This window comes from Columba livia, chromosome 2 (assembly GCF_036013475.1).
Source record: "Columba livia isolate bColLiv1 breed racing homer chromosome 2, bColLiv1.pat.W.v2, whole genome shotgun sequence".
NCBI lineage: Eukaryota > Metazoa > Chordata > Aves > Columbiformes > Columbidae > Columba > Columba livia.
The window spans coordinates 153,783,391-153,801,167 of record NC_088603.1 but is presented as its reverse complement, the minus strand read 5'-3'; the positions used below and the strand labels follow the sequence as shown (position 1 = coordinate 153,801,167).

Below are 17,777 nucleotides of genomic sequence, written 5' to 3'. Positions count from 1 at the left end.
ACACAGGGTGCCACGTGTGACTACTGCCACTCTGCCTTCAGAACAGCAGAAGTCTGCTTGTGGTCCAGCAGCACAGGGCAACATTTCACAGAATCACAGAATGGCTGGGGTTGGAAGGGACCTCTGGAGATCATCCAGTCCAACCCACCTGCTAAAGCAGGTTCATCAGGGCAGATCACACAGGAATGTGTCCAGGTGGGTTTGAATGTCTCCAGAGGAGACTCCACAACCCCTCCTGGCAGCCTGTTCTAGTGCTCTAGTACCCTCAGAGTAAAGACATTTCTCCTCATATTCAGATGGAACCTCCCGTGCCTCAGTCTGTGCCTGTTGCCCCTCATCCTATTGTTGGGCACCACTGAAAAGAGTCTGGTCCCATCCTCTTGGTATCCACCCTTGAGATATTTCTAAACATTGATGAGATCCCCTCTCAGCTTCTCTTCTCCAGGCTGAACAGACCCAGCTATCTCAGTCTCTCCTCAAAAGAAAGATGCTCCAGACCCCTCATAATTTTTGTAGCCCGCTGATGGACTCCCTGCAGTAATTCCTTGTCCTTCTTAAACTGGGGAGCCCAGAACTGGACACAGGACTCCAGATGTGGCCTCACCAGGGCACGGTAGAAGGGGAGGAACAACCTCCCTTGACCTGCTCGTCACACTCTTCTTAATGCACCCCAGGATAGTGTTGGCTTTCTTGGCCACAAGAGCACATTATTGACTCATGATCAACCTGTTGTTGACCAGAACTCCCAGGTCCTCCTCCACAGTGCTGTTTCATTGTGCTGTTATCTGAAAAGAGGAAATCAAGGAGCTCCAGCCAGTGTCCCCATGTCTTTGCTGCCATTTCACTCATGTCCACCCCTGTCCTGCCGTACCCCTGAGGGCACCCACAGCCCTCACTGGCCCTGACCTGTCTACTCCGCTGCCTCCTCCACCCTGCCCATAGCCCAGGACCCCATTTCACCTACTATATTCTACCATAAAGCCAGTGAGGGGCAATTTTAGCACAGAAACACCTCCGATATTTAGTTGCATCTCCTACGAAAACAGGGCTGTGTTGCATGTCTGTCTTCCCTTTTCCCTTTATCCACTTGTAAAACTTATACCTGACTTTGGGCTTGACACATCCCAACCTGTTTTTTTTAAATGCTCAGCTAGGTGGGGAAGAGAAACTGCATTGACCACTCCATGCTAGAATGGCTCAGTGCTTACTCTACTTCAGACACCAGACCACCAAGGCAAAGAGATGCAGAAGAGGAGATTTCATTCCTTCTGCCCCTCAGAAAATTAGGTGGTTATTCTTGTCATGAAGAATGTCTTTAGCTTTGTGACTATTATACAGACCATAAATTGCAAACCAAACTGGATAGGAGATTTTATCTTGCCAGTCAGTGACTCATGAAGACTTGGAGGTGGAAGAGAAGATTTCATAATCAGCTGAGCATGAGCTCATGGTGTGCTGTTGATGCTGAAAAGACTAATGCAGTCTTTGCAAAGCACATGCACATGGAAAGACTGAGTAGGAGTAGAGAGGTGACATTATCTCTGCACTTGGCACCAATATGTTGTTATTAAAATAACTTACTGTTCAGAAAAGCCATCCAAAAACTGGAATGGTTCAGGAAAGATCTGGGAGAATGATCAAGCACCTGGGAAAAAAGTTATTACGGTGAGAGACCCAGACATCAGTTTGTTTATTTTGCCATTTATTTTTTCATGTGAGTGATTGGATTAGTCCATAAACTAATTTAAATGTCAGATATTGCTATCATGAGGTGACAGTCAATGAAATAAAACCTCGTCTTTGTTTTTACCCATATTATATGGGAAGACACATTTAAAGTGACTGCTGGTGTTTGTATTTAAAAGGTGCCTGCATGGCCTCAGCCCAGCAAATCCACAGCAGCACTTCTGTCCCGCTCTGCCCAAATGTGTAGGTGGTTTGGTCACAGCCTGGCTCTGCTCTGTCATCATCTGTCCTTTTCTGCCACTTCCTTGGTCCATTTTGCCACCCTTTTAGTTACTATGTCCTCCTCTTCAGTTTTTCTGCCCTTCTTTTTCTTTCATCCCAGGAACTCCTTCCCCTCCAGAAATTCTTCCTTTCATTTGTAAAGATTTCCACTATCTCACCAAACACTTCTCTTTTCCTTTTAAAGCCCTAAATTTTCCTGATTCCTGGGAAATATCCCGAGGTGACAGAGTTTTGGAGCATGTGGCCTTCTATGGGAAAAGAAAGTGGCAAACACCAATTGCCATGGACACCAGCCAAAATAGTCACCCCCTATGGGTTTGGGACACCAACTCCAGTCTTTTCCACTTTTAAAAGACACTGAAGCTGGACATTTTTTACTCAATTGCTGTCTGGTTCTTTGCAGAATGCCTTTAACTCAATAAACGGTTTCTCTTGGAGAGCTGGCTGTTTGCTGGCAATCACAGCACTATATTTCACTGCACACTGGAGAGGTGACATGAACATACAAACCAGGAGTCAGGTTCCCTTCTAGCAGTATTGTAAGAGTGATGTATGGCAAGATGAGGATGCTAAAGAGTGAGACCTGCTAAGGCCAGGTGAATAATGACATTTGCATTTATATAGGTAGCTTCAACTTCAGTGAAAGAGTCCAAAATCCATGAAAAGAGAGAAAGAGCAAATGCTGGCTGTTGATGGAGATTGAAGGAAATCAGGTGAAGTTACTGCTTACCAGAGTGGTACCTCCTGATGCTCTGTGTGGCTGGAGTGGAGCAGTGAGCCGTTCTGGATAAAGGCAGCTTTGCTGTGCCATGTTACAGCCCCGTTAAACCATTTTCAGTGTATCTATTTGATATTTCTTGGGGACATACTCAGCATTCGCTATGCTATGAATATTGTTTTGCAATGAATGTTAGAGCTCCTGAGATTTAATTGTGCTTTAGCCTCGGAACAGTGCTGTGCAATGTGTTGCTTTCCTCTGCCTTACATATTGCAGCCATATGTCTTGGATTGTGTTTTGGTTTTAGAGGGGGTCTGTAGCTTGGAACACATCAGTAAATATTTTACTGAAGTTTTTTTTTTAAAGCCTGGATGAGAACAGTGCTGAACAAAAGCTGTGCTAATACCTGCTTTAATTGTGCACGGATTTCCTAGATTATTTCCCTGTGAGATTGAAATTCAGCGTATAATTTACAGTGCATCAACAAAGCACTTGACTCACAAATATTTCCCAGTGGTTTTTCACAGCCTGCCATTTTTGAGAGTTGACCTCAGGGTGGGTAAGGGAAAGGGAAAGTACGAATGTCCTGCCAAGATGACAACGACTGTGTTGATGTCACCATTTGAGCACTCAGCAGAAGGATGTTTATTGAAGTTGTAATGACATTGGGGAGTACTGTAAGAGGAAAGAGAGACTAAAAGGCAAATCACTGCAAAACAGGCGGCCTAGCAAGGACAGTTTTGCAAACAGATTGCTAGTATGAATGTGTAGAGAGAATTGGCAATTTGGACTGAAGGAAAACAGATCTCCAAAACTCACATCTATCCAACGTGGTGGAGTCCAGCAGTGAGAATGAAAAAACATACATGACATATGCCAGCAGGCAACGCTAATCACTTTGTAAAACAAATGTGATATTTTCCTGTCTCCTTTGTGATCCTCTGAAAACTGGGGTGTCCTCAGGGGCTGAAAGATGGTTGTTGATTAAGAGATTAGCCCTCAGTGTCCAACCCTGCCTGTAAAATCACAGAATCACAGAATGTTAGGAATTGGAAGGGACCTTGAAAGCTCATCGAGTCCAATCCCCCTGCTGGAGCAGGAACACCCAGATGAGGTTACACAGGAAGGTGTCCAGGCGGGTTTTGAATGTCTCCAGAGAAAAAGACTCCACAACCTCCCTGGGCAGCCTGTTCCGGTGTCTGTCACCCTCACTGACAAGAAGTTTCTTCTCAATTTTAAGTGGAACCTCTTGTGTTCCAGTTTGAACCCATTACCCCTTGTCTTACCATTGGTTGTCACCGAGAAGAGCCTGGCTCCATCCTTGTGACACTCACCCTTTATATATTTATAAACATTAATAAGGTCACCCCTCAGTCTCCTCCAAACTAAAGAGCCCCAGCTCCCTCAGCCTTTCCTCACACTGAAGATGCTCCACTCCATCATCTTTGTTGCCCTGTGCTGGACTCTCTCCAGCAGTTCCCTGTCCTTCTGGAACTGAGGGGCCCAGAACTGGACACAATATTCCAGATAATGCTTGCAAAGCATTTGTTTATGGGAGGTGTCACTTGTTTCTTGATACTTGGCCATTGGGTCTGTGCTGGCATGACATGGACAAGTTCCTGGAAAGCTATCAGTGTTCTGGTCTCTGTTCTCAATTGCCTTGTAGGCCACATTCAAATCCTTGATCTTTGTGCAGTGCTGGATAGCATCCAAGCCGTAAAAACACCGGTACCAAGGCTACCTGTGCCTTTTCCTCTCCCTAGCAGTTGAATTAGTCCAGGACATCAGTTTGAATCCAGATGGAAATGTGACAAGTTAAGTATGGCACAGGCATAGCTGGAGAAATTGCAAACGGTTCCAGAAAGGCCTGTGGACTCTCAGTACAAGCTTCGCAAATTTAGACTTTGCTTAAATTCTGGCATACAGGCAGAAAGGAACTCAGTCACTGTCAACTGCAGTGGTTATTTACATACAGATAGAGGGACAACTGATAAGGATGCTGTGTACAATATCACGGAAGACAGGCATTTTAAAGAACGTTATTAGAGTATCGCTGACAATTGTTATTTGTCTTAATTTAGAGCAGGTGTGTCAAACTCATTTTCACTGGGGGCCACACCAGCCTCGTGGTTGCCTTCAAAGGGCCGAATGTAATTTCCAGGACAACTTCTCCTACATTTATACAGTCCTGAAATGACACTCGGCAGTTTGAAGGCAACCACGAGGCTGGTGTGGCCCCCGGTGAAAATGAGTTTGGCACACCTGATTTAGAGAATCATAGAATCGTTTTGGTTAGAAAATACCTTGAAGATCACAGAGTTCAACTGTTAACCTAGCACTGCCAACTCCACCTCTAAACCACGTCCCTAAGAGCCTCATCTACGCATCCTTTGGATCAATCAGTGTGATTTATTACAGAAATGACCATGACATCAGTATCTTCAGTATTTTGCCAGTACCGTTGTCTCAGGAACCGGCAGTACCAATACTTTCTCAACTATAGTTTTTCAGTGTATATAAAGCATAGCATGATCCTTTAGAATCATATGTTGGCCAAAAGCCTTCACTGCACATCAGTACAAGAACCTCCACCATTGGTCCATGCAGATCACATTAGGACTGTCACAGGAACCATCCAGGATCTTGAGTAGACTCAGCAGCAGCACATCACCACCTCCAGAGCAACATTAATTTCCATTTGGGGGCTCATAATGTAGCAAGGAAACTCCCAACCAAAGATTCAGATTTTATGTGTCTAGATATGGCACCTGGGTGGTACCCTAAAGCTGTGTGTATCTAGGTGGCCTGTGCAGCTTCCAGCCAGCAAGATGCTGCTGTGCAGGTGGTCTGTCCAGCATTGCCTGCACTGACACAGAAAAACGGGAATGTGGACAGTCGAGTCTTCACCACATCTCACAGGGTCTTCCTAGATTGGCCACATTGTGCTGGGTTTGGATGTGCCTATTTATTTATTTATTTGTTTACTTACTTACTTATCTGTATATTCTCACTGTGGACCTCTGTCCTGTTCATCCAGATAGGTAAGAAGGCTGAGGCCACCAGTGCTGTCTGTATGAGTGCTTTGTATGTAGAATTATGGAAGCAGAGAATAGTTTGGATTGGAAAGGATCTTCAAAACTTATCTAGTCCAGCCCACCTGCAATGAGCAGGGACATCTTCACCCAGATCAGGTTGCTCAGAGCCCCGGCCAGGCTGGCCTTGAATGTCTCCAGGGATGGGGCATCCACCACCTCTCTGGGCAACCTGGGCCAGTGTTTCACCATCCTCATTGTAAAGAATTTCTTCCTCTTGTCTAGCCTTTGTTTAGACATGCCTGTCTTCACTATCTTTTGTCTTATGTTACGTCAGGCATGGAGCTGCCCCAGCCTCACCTCTCTTGGACTGCCAGACCCAGCACAATGTTTTCCACCAGCAATATGCTTTCCCCTTTATTCATAGTGTCAAAAGTAGAGTAAAGCTGGGAAAAGATTGGAAAGATCTGCGGTATTTCATGTTGTAACTTCTCATTTCCTTCCTTTTGTGGGTTGAACTTGTACTGTATGCAACAGGCACAACACTACTGCACAGCAAGCTTGTTGGTGTATTCCTTCCCTAGAGTTTGAAATCTGATGGTTGGGATGGGGTCTAGGGTGGGGTGTGCAGTTTGAGGAGCAACAGGTAACAACCAATGTTATTTATACACCTTTGTGTGTGCCTATAAACTATACGCTAGCACCTACCTATAACATATTCCCTAATGCATAAAATTTATGCGTCAAAATCTTGTGGATCAGTGAGTTTCAGATCTGAATGCTAGTGATTAAAAAAAGAAAACACCTCTAAGTCTAAATATGATATAGACTCAATATATTTTAACTATATATACTAACATGAAAGGCTAATGTCCTTCAAAAAAGCAGCCAGAGCTCAGAATTAACTGCTTCCTTTGAGAAAATAAACCAAAAATACTCTCAAGAGGTAACTGCTGCTGTAAATCAATTTATGCATAGAAATTCTTCAGTAGATGACCTAGTTTTAAAGACCATTGGGAATTTATGTCCATTACCTGCAGAGAGACAGGTTGGCCTGGGAAATCCTACTCTGACGAAGCCCATGCATCCATGGAAATAGTGTTGGACTAAATTTCCTCATTGGCATAATTCCACTAAATTAAGGGATGTGAAGTGGTGTGAAGAACAGACATGACCCTGTGTTTTTACATTTCAGAAAAAGGACCTTAAAGTGTTCATTTCAGTTTAGCTCCAGAACAGGAGCTCTTTTGTAACATCTTAATTGCCTAATTCCTATTTTTGTTTCCTTTTCTGTGGGGTGAGAATTTTACATACCTTTGTTATCAGTGGAAGTATTCTTTCTTCTCCAAGGGAAAAACAATATTATTAAATCAAATTAATTGTATTTTACTAGATTTATGCTTTCTTTTTCTCAGCGGTGCATACAGACACCAGGAGAGATACCTACTAACATACTTTATCTATTTGTCTGGACATGAAGTTTTGCTCCCCAAGGTTGTGTAATTCTGCAGTTTCAAGCAGCTGATTTATATTACTTTTGTGTGCAATAGTTCTGCAGCCAAATAATTTTGATTGCCAGGATTTCTTATTCAGTGTCCATATCTCTTACTTGGATTTAGATTTATTTTTGTGCACTTTAAGGTATGAGGAATTTATACCTTACATAGTATGAAACATATAGAGTGGATCGATTCATATGTTTACAAATGGCTGTATCCCTTTCTCCTTTCAAAGGAATTTATCTTAACATTGTACAATATATATCTGCAATAATGTTTTTGAACGTGAAATTTAAACAACTCTGAACTCTCGCCAAATGCATCTTCTGTATAATAGTGCTTTTGCAAAATGTCTTGTTAGTATACACGGATTTTTTGGTAGCTGGATCATTTTCCAACATCAAAGCCTGTCAGACTCACAAGTATTTCCCCAAATGGAGTGATTTGGATATATCACTTTAAAGTTTTCTGAGTGAGGTAGAAAAAATCTGTGTCACTTTTCTTTCTGAGAAAAGTTTCTGCCTTTGTTCTCCATATCACAATTGGAGTGAAATGTTGTTTATACTGTATTTTCTCTTTCACAACAGCCTGCAAGAGCGTTAACTGGGCTAATCTTACTCGACGGTTTGCTCTTCAAAAACGAATGCTTCTGATATGAGGCTACTTTACAGGAAGCGTGACCTCATTCTGCCTCTGTGCCGCTGATTGCACCGCCTGTTTTCAAAAGGAAACAGGGGATTTCAGAGCCCGGCCTGTCCGAGGAGCCGGGGCTGATCTCTGCCAGGCAGCTGCAGAAGGAGCACCCGCCACACCACAGACATCTCCACATCTGCAGACACCTCCACATCTGCAGAGGAGATCTCCACATCTGCAGGAATAGCACCCTCCACCTCTCAGAGCCTCTCCTGTTGATGATGAGAAACTTTTTTACATGCATGTGTTAATAGCAAAATGGCTTTTCCAGGTTTGGAAGATTTTACACGTATTTATCTCTTAATATATTTGTCAGCTGAGGGCTAAATACGCTTTGGCTTAATTTCTCTAGTGCTATTCAGTTTTGTACTTTTGAGAATGTTATCATTACCTGCAGGGAGAACAGACTAGACAGCTCTTCAGAAATGACTGATACATGCAAACAAATAAAACTGTAATTGTAGACACTTGTGTTTGATAGGTACAATAGATTAAAACTGGATGCCTGGGCTTCAGCTATTTTAATATTTATCACTATAGCTATTTTAATAGCTAGCACTGTATCTTGGTACATACTGATGTAAACATTAAGAATGTAATCATGGACAGGGAATTGCTGGCTACCAATTGAGTGCATCATTGGCTTAAAGATTAATTTTATGTTCGGAGGGAAAGGTGATTAAAACTGACTGTTTTGGACAGTGACCTGTTTCTATTATGACATAGGCTTTTGAATGTTTTGAAATTCAATTAAGGTTGTTGCCTTAAACTTTTATTTGAATTAATGACGTAAAATATTGCCACATTCACCTTGGGTTCACCTGTAGTAAGATTTCTTAAAGCTATTTGCCTTATGTCACAGATTAAAAAGTCTGTACCGATGCTCATTTTGTGGATTACAGATATACTACTACTGCTTCATCTTACAGTAGTGGTTGAGATACTTTGTTTTGGCTTGCTTATATTGTTACTATAGCTTCTCATGCTATTTATAGTTCAGAAATGGAACTGGATATTAATTGAAAGCAGAACACTGTGCAGCATTGTCTACAACATGATGTGTCCACGCTTTGTGCAGCATTGACTGAATTATGATTTTCAGGAACCTAGAAGACAAAACATTTCATGATCAAGGGTAGCAAAACAATCCATGGGAAAGTCTGTCCTGTGACTGTTTACAGAAGCTGGATATTATCATTAGTTAAAATAATTTAGAAGCAAATTACAACTGCTTATTAACTGTTCTTCAAAAGAGAGAAAGTCATCGCCTCCCCAGTAATATATTTGCATGTGTATATGTCTCACTTTCTGTTACAAATACGCGTGTGTACTCTCTTTTACCTCAAATTTTACTTCTGCGAAGGGTGGCAGATAAACCTGCACAAACATACTTTGCAAATCTATCAGACAATTCAAATTAGTAATGGAAGGACTGCGGTTTGTTCTGCCACTTTGTCAGTATGTGTCAACACTTTCTAATGAAAACACTATCCATGTGTAAACTACTATTCTTAAAACTTATTCATTTTTAGTGGTTGTTACTCTATATTATCATAACTGAGGAAATCACTTTAAATATAGCTGCATTATGGGTTTTAGTTGCTGGAAAGTTTCACTCTCAGATTATTAAAGTGTTGTAGAAGGTATAATTGATGCTGAGGTATACTTTTGTGTTCCTTTCTGAACAAATTTACTCTAATAAATCACTTTTTTCTAAGTGAGAATATGTTATAATATTATATATATTGATGATGCTATCTTACACATCCTAATTTTCAAACAAAATAAAAGATACTTCTGTTTCTTTATAAACTCTGTTACACATAATCTATGTTACCTGTTATCCCAGGGTTCGTGAAACAATTATTTTCAAGGTGTATGGAATATCACACATACCATCAACAACAGGAGCAAGTAAATCTGTGCGCATTCTTCAGAGCTTCTGATTAAAAAAATTCTGGTTTGGAGGGGATTTTGTTTGACTAATAAGATTTGGGATTTTGCAGGTCGTAGTTTATATCCAGATCTACAAACCTCCTGTCAAGTTCTTGTATTTTCTTTGAAGGTTTGGAAGAAGGCTGCAACATGTCAGTCTATGAAATACACCACCACTCTTGTTTTTTGCACAACTTGTTGTGTAGCGATCTGACCGATGCTACTTGATGTCTTTGTGCCTCCACCAAGTTTCCTCCAGTTATCTCCTCCTCAAGTTGTTTATTTGGCAGGATTGGAGAATAATTTTCTTATGATAAAGTGAAATGTTGGGGTTTGGTTTTTCTTTCAAAGTGTAAGAGAAACAGTATGCATGGGAGTAGGGTAATAGGACTGATTTGTAGAAAATACCCTGGAAGGTTTTGCTTCCATTCTCTGGTGACCTTGCCTGGTCCCAAGAGTCAGTCACTCTTCACAGCCGGGCTGTGACTCACAACTGAGCTCCGAATGAGGATAAATTAGATTTTCAAAGAGGAATCACTGACCTTCATGGATTTGTCTCAGCTCATAACTGAACATATCAAAATTATTCTCTTAGACCTATCGCCTCTCGTAGGTGAATGACAGGCATTTACTAATAGTGCTGTAAGCATGATACTCTAAAGATACAGGAGAGGCAAGATAATATAGGGTAAGATAATATATTTTGTCTTTCCATGTAATAACAAACATAAATTCTCCCTATGGATGTCCGTTGCTCGTATTTTGTAAGATTGATTCTGTCGGGTGCTGAACATGTGGCAGCACTTTGCAGACTTGAATCACGGTAATCCAGACAAATCCTATTTCCTTAGTCTCCTGCTGCAACATTATTGTCAAATCTTTGTCACTGTCTCTGTCCCCATGCCCGTTGTCATATGTCTGCAATTTTCAGCTGAAAAATACATTGTGATGTAGTGGTGCCCTTCCATTCTACTCTGTATCTGTTGGCAGTACTTGGACTATTATTGGCATGAAGATTTCTGAGAAAACATTGTTAAAATTACTGCAGTTATTGCATTTGTGTCCATAATTATTTCTCTCAAGTTTCTAAGCTGTGCAGAATACAAGCGTCTGCTTATGGTTGGTGCTGATTCTGTGTTGTCCTGGTTGAGATGAGTTTCCTATAAACACCATGTCTGTCCTCCATTCTCATCTGTTTTATCTCCTATAGTCTCTCCCTTAATTTCCTTTTCTTTTTTAGCTTCTCTTATGATCCTTTGTATATGCACAAGGTCCTTGTGATGACCTGTTTGAGCTGTCAGTGAATATGATAACAACTCTTTCTTATTTGTCCTTTGGCCCTGCAGGTTCAACAGCATTTAGCGAAGAACATCGACGCAGCCTCTCACAACATATGTTTCCAAGGTACGGAGGAAAATTATACTTGTTTAATTTTATTTTTGTTTTGTTGGAGATATTATAAAATCCTTTTTGAGCCACTTAGAATTGTAGTGCTGATTTTAATTACTGCTTTAAATGGAAATTCAGAAGTGCTATTATGGGGATTGGAAGCACTGGCTTTGCAATTACCAGGTTTTAGAGTATCTCTGTTCCACTTGCCTTCCCCTCCACTGAAATCATGGTATCCCTCTGTGATATGCCATATGGGATAGTTAAACCTGCTAGTGAAACCCATTTCAACCACTGAATCAATCCAGTGTCTTCATTCCTTTCCATGGATGTCACTGCATGGCCACTTGCAACTCAAAGATGTTGAGGAGAAAGGACTCACCATAAATCCAGTTTTACTTGAGCTAAGTAAAAAGCGTCCAACATGTAGATTCTTTTACCTCTGTCACTACTCACTTCTGTTTTAAATATCACATAGTATAGTTTTCTGTGGGAAACTGCAGCGGGTCTGTGGAATCCTTGACAGAAAATATGGGAGTAGAGATCAGCCTTGAAGATATTAAGATTTACCCTTGAGAAGGATGGGAGTAAAGGAGTATCCGGAGGTATGGAGTTGTACCTGTGAGAGAGGAGAGATGTACCCGTGAGAGAGAAGGGGATAAAAGAATAACATGGATGATAGCAAAATTAACCAATAAGGTGTTAATGCTGTAACTTGTAACCAATAGTGAAAAGACACATGAACTGGTAGAATTGTATAAAAATGCACTTGTAGCAATAAATGGCACCCCATTACTCTATTACTTCAATCTTGAAGGAACTTGGTCCATGTCGTTTGTCCGTCTCAACTGCAACAGTTTTCTGTGCTGTATTTAGTCTCAAAGTCATTTGTATTTCAGCACTGGATGAAGTCATGTACCCTTAACTCTTCACCGAATATGGCTACATGGAAAACAAACAAATCTTGCCCAATTCAGAGACAGTCAGGCTTGTGCCATGCAGAGTAACTCAGAGGAGCAAAATAGTGGAACATGTGTAACAGCTCCATGTAGGTGTGGATCTGGCAGGACTCCCTGGCCAAGAGCACACCATGGCCCAGATACACACCATGCAGTTCTTGATTCAAGCTGGCTCCATGTGCTCCTGAAATGCTCCACCTGGCCTGAAGCTCTCCTGTAAGCTGAAGCTCTGGAAGGTGTGATGGAGACACGTGCTGGCTGAAACCCCCTAGATCCCAAAGTAATATTATTATCCACATAGTTTAAAACTAAGTCGTTACCAGCCCCCATCAGCTGCTAATGTAAATTAATTATTATTAAATAATGTGTTTGCACTGTCTAGACATTCACTAAGTTAGAGGGTTTCAATTCTCCTTTCAGTTATGCCTGTGCCTTTTTGGATGATGACTCTGCCGATGAGTATTGCCCCACAGATCCTCTGACAGGCTCCCTTTCCACATGTCGTCGCAGCCCTCGACTGCTTTCTAATGGCTATTACATTTTGACAAAAGACAGTTTTCTGTCCGATGAAGAGGGCAATATAACACTGACACCATCCCAGACGAGTGTTACATATAAAGAGAATTTAGTTCGGTAAGTGAACTATAGGCAGATTTTACTCAATGTTGGCAGTTGCCTCCATATCTCTGAATTCATCTGGATTTATGTGTGACTGTCTACGTTTTGCTTGGCATAAGATCAGCATTGCTTCTTAATGGGAACATCTCAATTGATTTAGTTTGGAGAGTACAGTGACTGAAATAACCTGTCTTTCAGTCATGTCTAATCTTACTACCTAAAAGTTCTTCAGTACACAGTTGTTGCTATAATTGGATTTGTGTGCAATAAAGAGAAGGAAGAGCTACAGCTCATTTTGCCAAAGAAGCATTAGCATGGTAAGGAATAAGAAAAAATGTATATGTACACGTGCTTACATATATATAAATAAGAAGTCCTGGAATTCTAACTCATGGAAAAATTTCTCTTGATTTCAGAAGGACACCAGTTTAGGAAGGTATATAAAATGTAGTTCAAACACGTTGAAGTACAGTGGATTCAGGCTGCAGCAAATGAGCTATAGTAGCCTGAAACTCATGGGTAGCAGAAGACCACTCAGTGCAATAACTGTGGCATCATTTGGTAGCACAATACCCAGTATCACACCAGTGTGATATATTGCTGTGCTGCTAATACATCCCCTGACATTATTGCAGTGTGCAGCAGTCAATCGTAGTGACATACTCAGGGTCAAGAACAGATCTAGAACCTGATTCTTTCATGTCAGCCTTGCAAACTTCAAAGCTCTGTCCCTGCTCAACAAGAACAATTCACTCTATTCCTCAACAACATGTCTTTTCTCTCTAGCGTATTCAGGCGAAGGAAAAAAATCCGTCGCTCTCTTACCAGCTTGTTCAACCTCGGTGCCTCCAGTTCATGGCTCAGCAGCACTGTCCTCGGCAGTACGGATTCCTCCCATTCAGATGATCCTTGGCCTGATGGATGTAGCAAACTAGAAGCCAATCAGAGTGATATTGGTAAGCCCTGAGCAGGTACCAGGTAATCGAGCGACATTAGAATCACAGAATCATAGAAAAGTTTGGGTTGGAAGGGGTCTTCAAAGCTCATCTAAGCCAACCCTCCTGCCACTTAAATTTGAGAAGAAACTTCTTCTCAGTGAGGGCGACAGACACTGGAACAGGCTGCCCAGGGAGGTTGTGGAGTCTCCTTCTCTGGAGACATTCAAAACCCACCTGGACGTGTTCCTGTGCGACCTCACCTAGGCGTTCCTGCTCCAGCAGGGGGATTGGACTAGATGATCTTTTGAGGTCCCTTCCAATCCCAAACACACTGTGATACTGTGATCAGCATCTTCACCCAGATCAGGTTGCTCAGAACCCCCTCCAGCCTGGCCTGGAATATCGCCAGGGATGGGGCATCTACCACCTATCTGGGCAACCTGGACCAGTGTTTCATCACCCACATTGTAAAAAAATTTCTTCCTTATATCACATCTCAATCTCCCCTCCTTTAGTTTAAAACCATTACCCCTTGTCCTATCACAACAGGCCCTGCTAAAAAGTCTGTCCCCAAAACGCAGTCTATATTTAATGGGGTCTTGTGTATCTCTCTCTGCAAGTTTTGCAGGTGTTCTCTGCAGGTAAAGGATAGATGAGCAATAGAATATTAAGTGATATATTGAGCTCCTGGTGTTAAAATAGAGTATGAGTCCACAAAGACCTTTGGGCCAAAATGGCATTTTTAGACTGAATTTGAATCCAAAGTCATCACCAGTGATGTTTATGCCAGTGTCATTAATAACTGTCTCTGCTTCCACCTGGCTGTTTCAAAAACTTCATTGTGTGAAGTTCTGTCTTTGTGTATTTTCTCCTGCATACATTGAACCTCCCAATTCCCTAACAATTTGGAAAACCTCCCTGTGATTAATTAATTAATTTTCTCCCCTCACAAAATTCATTAACACAAATTCTCAAAGCTCTTCTTTTGTGCGCTTTTTGTAGGTGATTCAGACTTTTCTTCTGAATATAGTTGCTGTGTGCCACAAAGGCAAACTCCAGCACCTAATGGAGCATCTCTTACCAAAGATTACGAGTTTCTTCAGCCTGAGAAACCATCTTGTGCTTCATTATCTTCTTCTCCATTTATGATAAATGCAAATGAAGAGACTTTGAGGAATGCAGGTATGTTACATTCTTATCCTGATGTGGCCCATTTTTAGAGTGAGCTGAAAATGCTCACTTTAAAGATGTTGATATGACCCCTTGTAGAACAGAATTGTTTTAAGCAACATAAATTTTAAAACATTGCTTAAAAATAAGAAAATCTTAAAATTGGTATTTATCATTAATGTTTACAGATGTATAAAGGGTGAGTGTCACGAGGATGGAGCCAGGCTCTTCTCGGTGACAACCAATGATAGGACAAGGGGTAATGGGTACAAACTGGAACACAAAAGGTTCCACTTAAATTTGAGAAGAAACTTCTTCTCAGTGAGGGTGACAGACACCGGAACAGGCTGCCCAGGGGGGTTGTGGAGTCTCCTACTCTGGAGACATTCAAACCTGCCTGGACACCTTCCTGTGTAACCTCATCTGGGTGTTCCTGCTCCGGCAGGGGGATTGGACTGGATGATCTTTCGAGGTCCCTTCCAATCCCTGACATTCTGTATTCTGTGTGATTCTGTGATTTGTTCACTCTTCCCTCCTCACATCTTTTCTTCTCCTACTTTTAGTAAAAAATGGAAAAAGAAAAAAATGGATTGAAAAAGAAAATGGAGGAACCGGCATGGGAACAAAAACTGAAATGGGCAATTATTCAGAAAGGCTTGTTTTCTGAGAGCGTGGAGGGCACAGTGTCTCTGTGGTCATGGGGGAAAAAGACTCCTGAGAGACAGCCAGAGCATGAAAATTAGGTTTCTGCTTTGAATCACAAAATCTTTTAAAAAGAAACTGAAGAGCCTGGCCTCCCAGGCTGAGTCTTTGCAAACACCTCCTGTCAGATTTTTACTTTGCTGAAAACTCATTCTTGTCCTTATTTTTCTTTTAGAATCCAGCACAGTGAGAAATGTCCTTTCTCAAGTGGTTGCACTGATCATGTGTTTAATCATTACAATATGTACAAGGTAATTTTTGTTTCCTTTGTTCGTTGTTTCTGATATTAATGCTTAATCCATTTCAGCTGGTGACTTAAGGGTCACATTTTCAAAGTTTAGGTGTATATTACTGTGAAAATATATTTTCACATGTTAGTCAATGCAGGTAATATCTGAGCTATATAGATATGAACAAAAATAAGAAATATGTACGCAGATATGGCAAGTATGTTTGGACAGGGGTTTTGAAAGGTTGAGAAGAATCAGAGGGGATCCATGTTTTTCTAAGAGAACAACATGGATATTTCCCTCAGTCTGAGAATGCTGAGGTGTTTGTTTCTGTGAGATTATCCTCAATAGCTTCAGCAATTTAAAGTTGCAAATTCAAAGTTTCACCTACCAGAGTCTGGAGGGTTCATCTGCAAGAACCTTCTTTCCTCTTCCCACCCAGGCTTCACCTCTATTAACCCAATATGCATCCCTTGTTTTTTTTCTAACCTTTATGGGTATTGTTATGTTCTCAGATATTTTCTGGGAGGATTGTCTGCCACTTTGTTGCTGATAATTTTAGTTTGTAAGTACAGACTTCCTTTATATTCAACACACAACATTTTACTGTGTCACATCTGAGGACCAAAACTCCATCCTTGGATGTATATCCACGGCTCTTGTTGATACTATTAAAAGCAATATAAGGGCATATGGGGACAGAATGTAACCTTCAATCAGTTACAGGATTTTGCACTTAAATTTCACAGTTCTTTTTCCCCAAGACGCTGCTGTGTCATCTTTCTTCAGTCTTGACACATCTTTCACAACAACAAAGTTTTGGTAAGTGGCTCCAGTGTCACGTGATGAACAGAGGAATTACACAATTTTCTGTTAAGAAAGGAAGGAGATATTCCTTCTGTTGTTTTCATGTCAGAAGACAGAAGGCATGGTCTGAAGTTATTAATGGATTTGGCTTTTCCTGTTACTGATTTGTATTCATAGAAACTACTTATTTTTAAAAAAATGCCTTTTCATAATGTGCAATAAATGTTATAATACCTATCTGTTAGCAAAAAAGGAGGATAAACCTAATATGCCATAATGTGAAGATGCAGAAATGGAGCAAGGATAGTAACTTATTATGAAACCCGAGAAGTGCTTTGAAGCCTTGCACTGAGATCAACTCACAGGCCACCAAACCAAGCTTTTATTTTTGACTGGCAAAATAAAACCAGCTAACTATGCTGCTAGCCACCATCTTCCAGGGATGTCCTGGTTTTGTTAAAAACCAAATTTCTCTTTTAGTGAATTTGCCTGTCAGCTAAAACTCTCATATTAGCGGGCACCAATTATCTCTCGAGGGTTTAGATTGTGGGATGACAATAAAACCCTGGCAGATGTATTGTTAACCTCCTCCCCCTCCCCTTTCCCCCTTTTGACCCTCCCTCTCCCCTCTTCCCACTCAGGACAAGCAATCTGGAGGAAAAGTAGGACAGAGAGAAGAGAGTTGGAAAAATTAAAAATGTTTTACTAATGCTACTAATAGAGAAAATAATACAAAATATTCAAAACCAATCTTGAAAGTCTCAGCAACTACAGAGCTGGCACCCAAAGTCCTGGACTGGACTCTGCAGCCAGTCGGAGCTGGATTCAGTCTCTCACTAGGCCTCAGTTCGCAGGGACGACTAGCAAGGTCCTCTCCTAATGTCAGCCATAAGCAGAAGGGAAAAAGGAAAAGGGGAAAAAAAAGGAAAAGGGAAAAAGGGAAGAGATCCTCATGATCTCCCACTTTTATACGAAGTATTCACGTGAATGGAACATTATACACAGGTGGTCAGTTTCTTGGTCACCTGTTTCTCGTTGCCCCTCTCCCGAGATGTCCATCCATGCTTATCAATAACTTTACATTCCATTGCTATGTTTACCAAAACATGTATCTGATTC

At 41.3% G+C, this 17,777-nt stretch overlaps 1 protein-coding gene across 2 annotated transcripts in view; it reads left to right on the top strand.

Moving 5' to 3' along the window:
• The first annotated feature begins 7,966 nt into the window (after nt 1-7,966).
• TMEM71 (transmembrane protein 71) overlaps nt 7,967-17,777 on the top strand; it is a 14,996-nt gene continuing 5,185 nt past the window's right edge. Inside the window, exons 1-8 of one of the 2 annotated variants that reach the window (XM_021298869.2) lie at nt 7,972-8,181; nt 11,192-11,249; nt 12,614-12,826; nt 13,598-13,767; nt 14,752-14,931; nt 15,797-15,872; nt 16,367-16,416; nt 16,601-16,673. In XM_021298869.2, the coding sequence (XP_021154544.2) occupies nt 8,169-8,181; nt 11,192-11,249; nt 12,614-12,826; nt 13,598-13,767; nt 14,752-14,931; nt 15,797-15,872; nt 16,367-16,416; nt 16,601-16,673 (833 nt within the window). In that variant the 5' untranslated portion in view covers nt 7,972-8,168. Of the gene's footprint in view, nt 8,182-11,191; nt 11,250-12,613; nt 12,827-13,597; nt 13,768-14,751; nt 14,932-15,796; nt 15,873-16,366; nt 16,417-16,600; nt 16,674-17,777 lie in introns of both variants that reach the window. The other variant, XR_010470809.1, reaches the window with a different exon arrangement.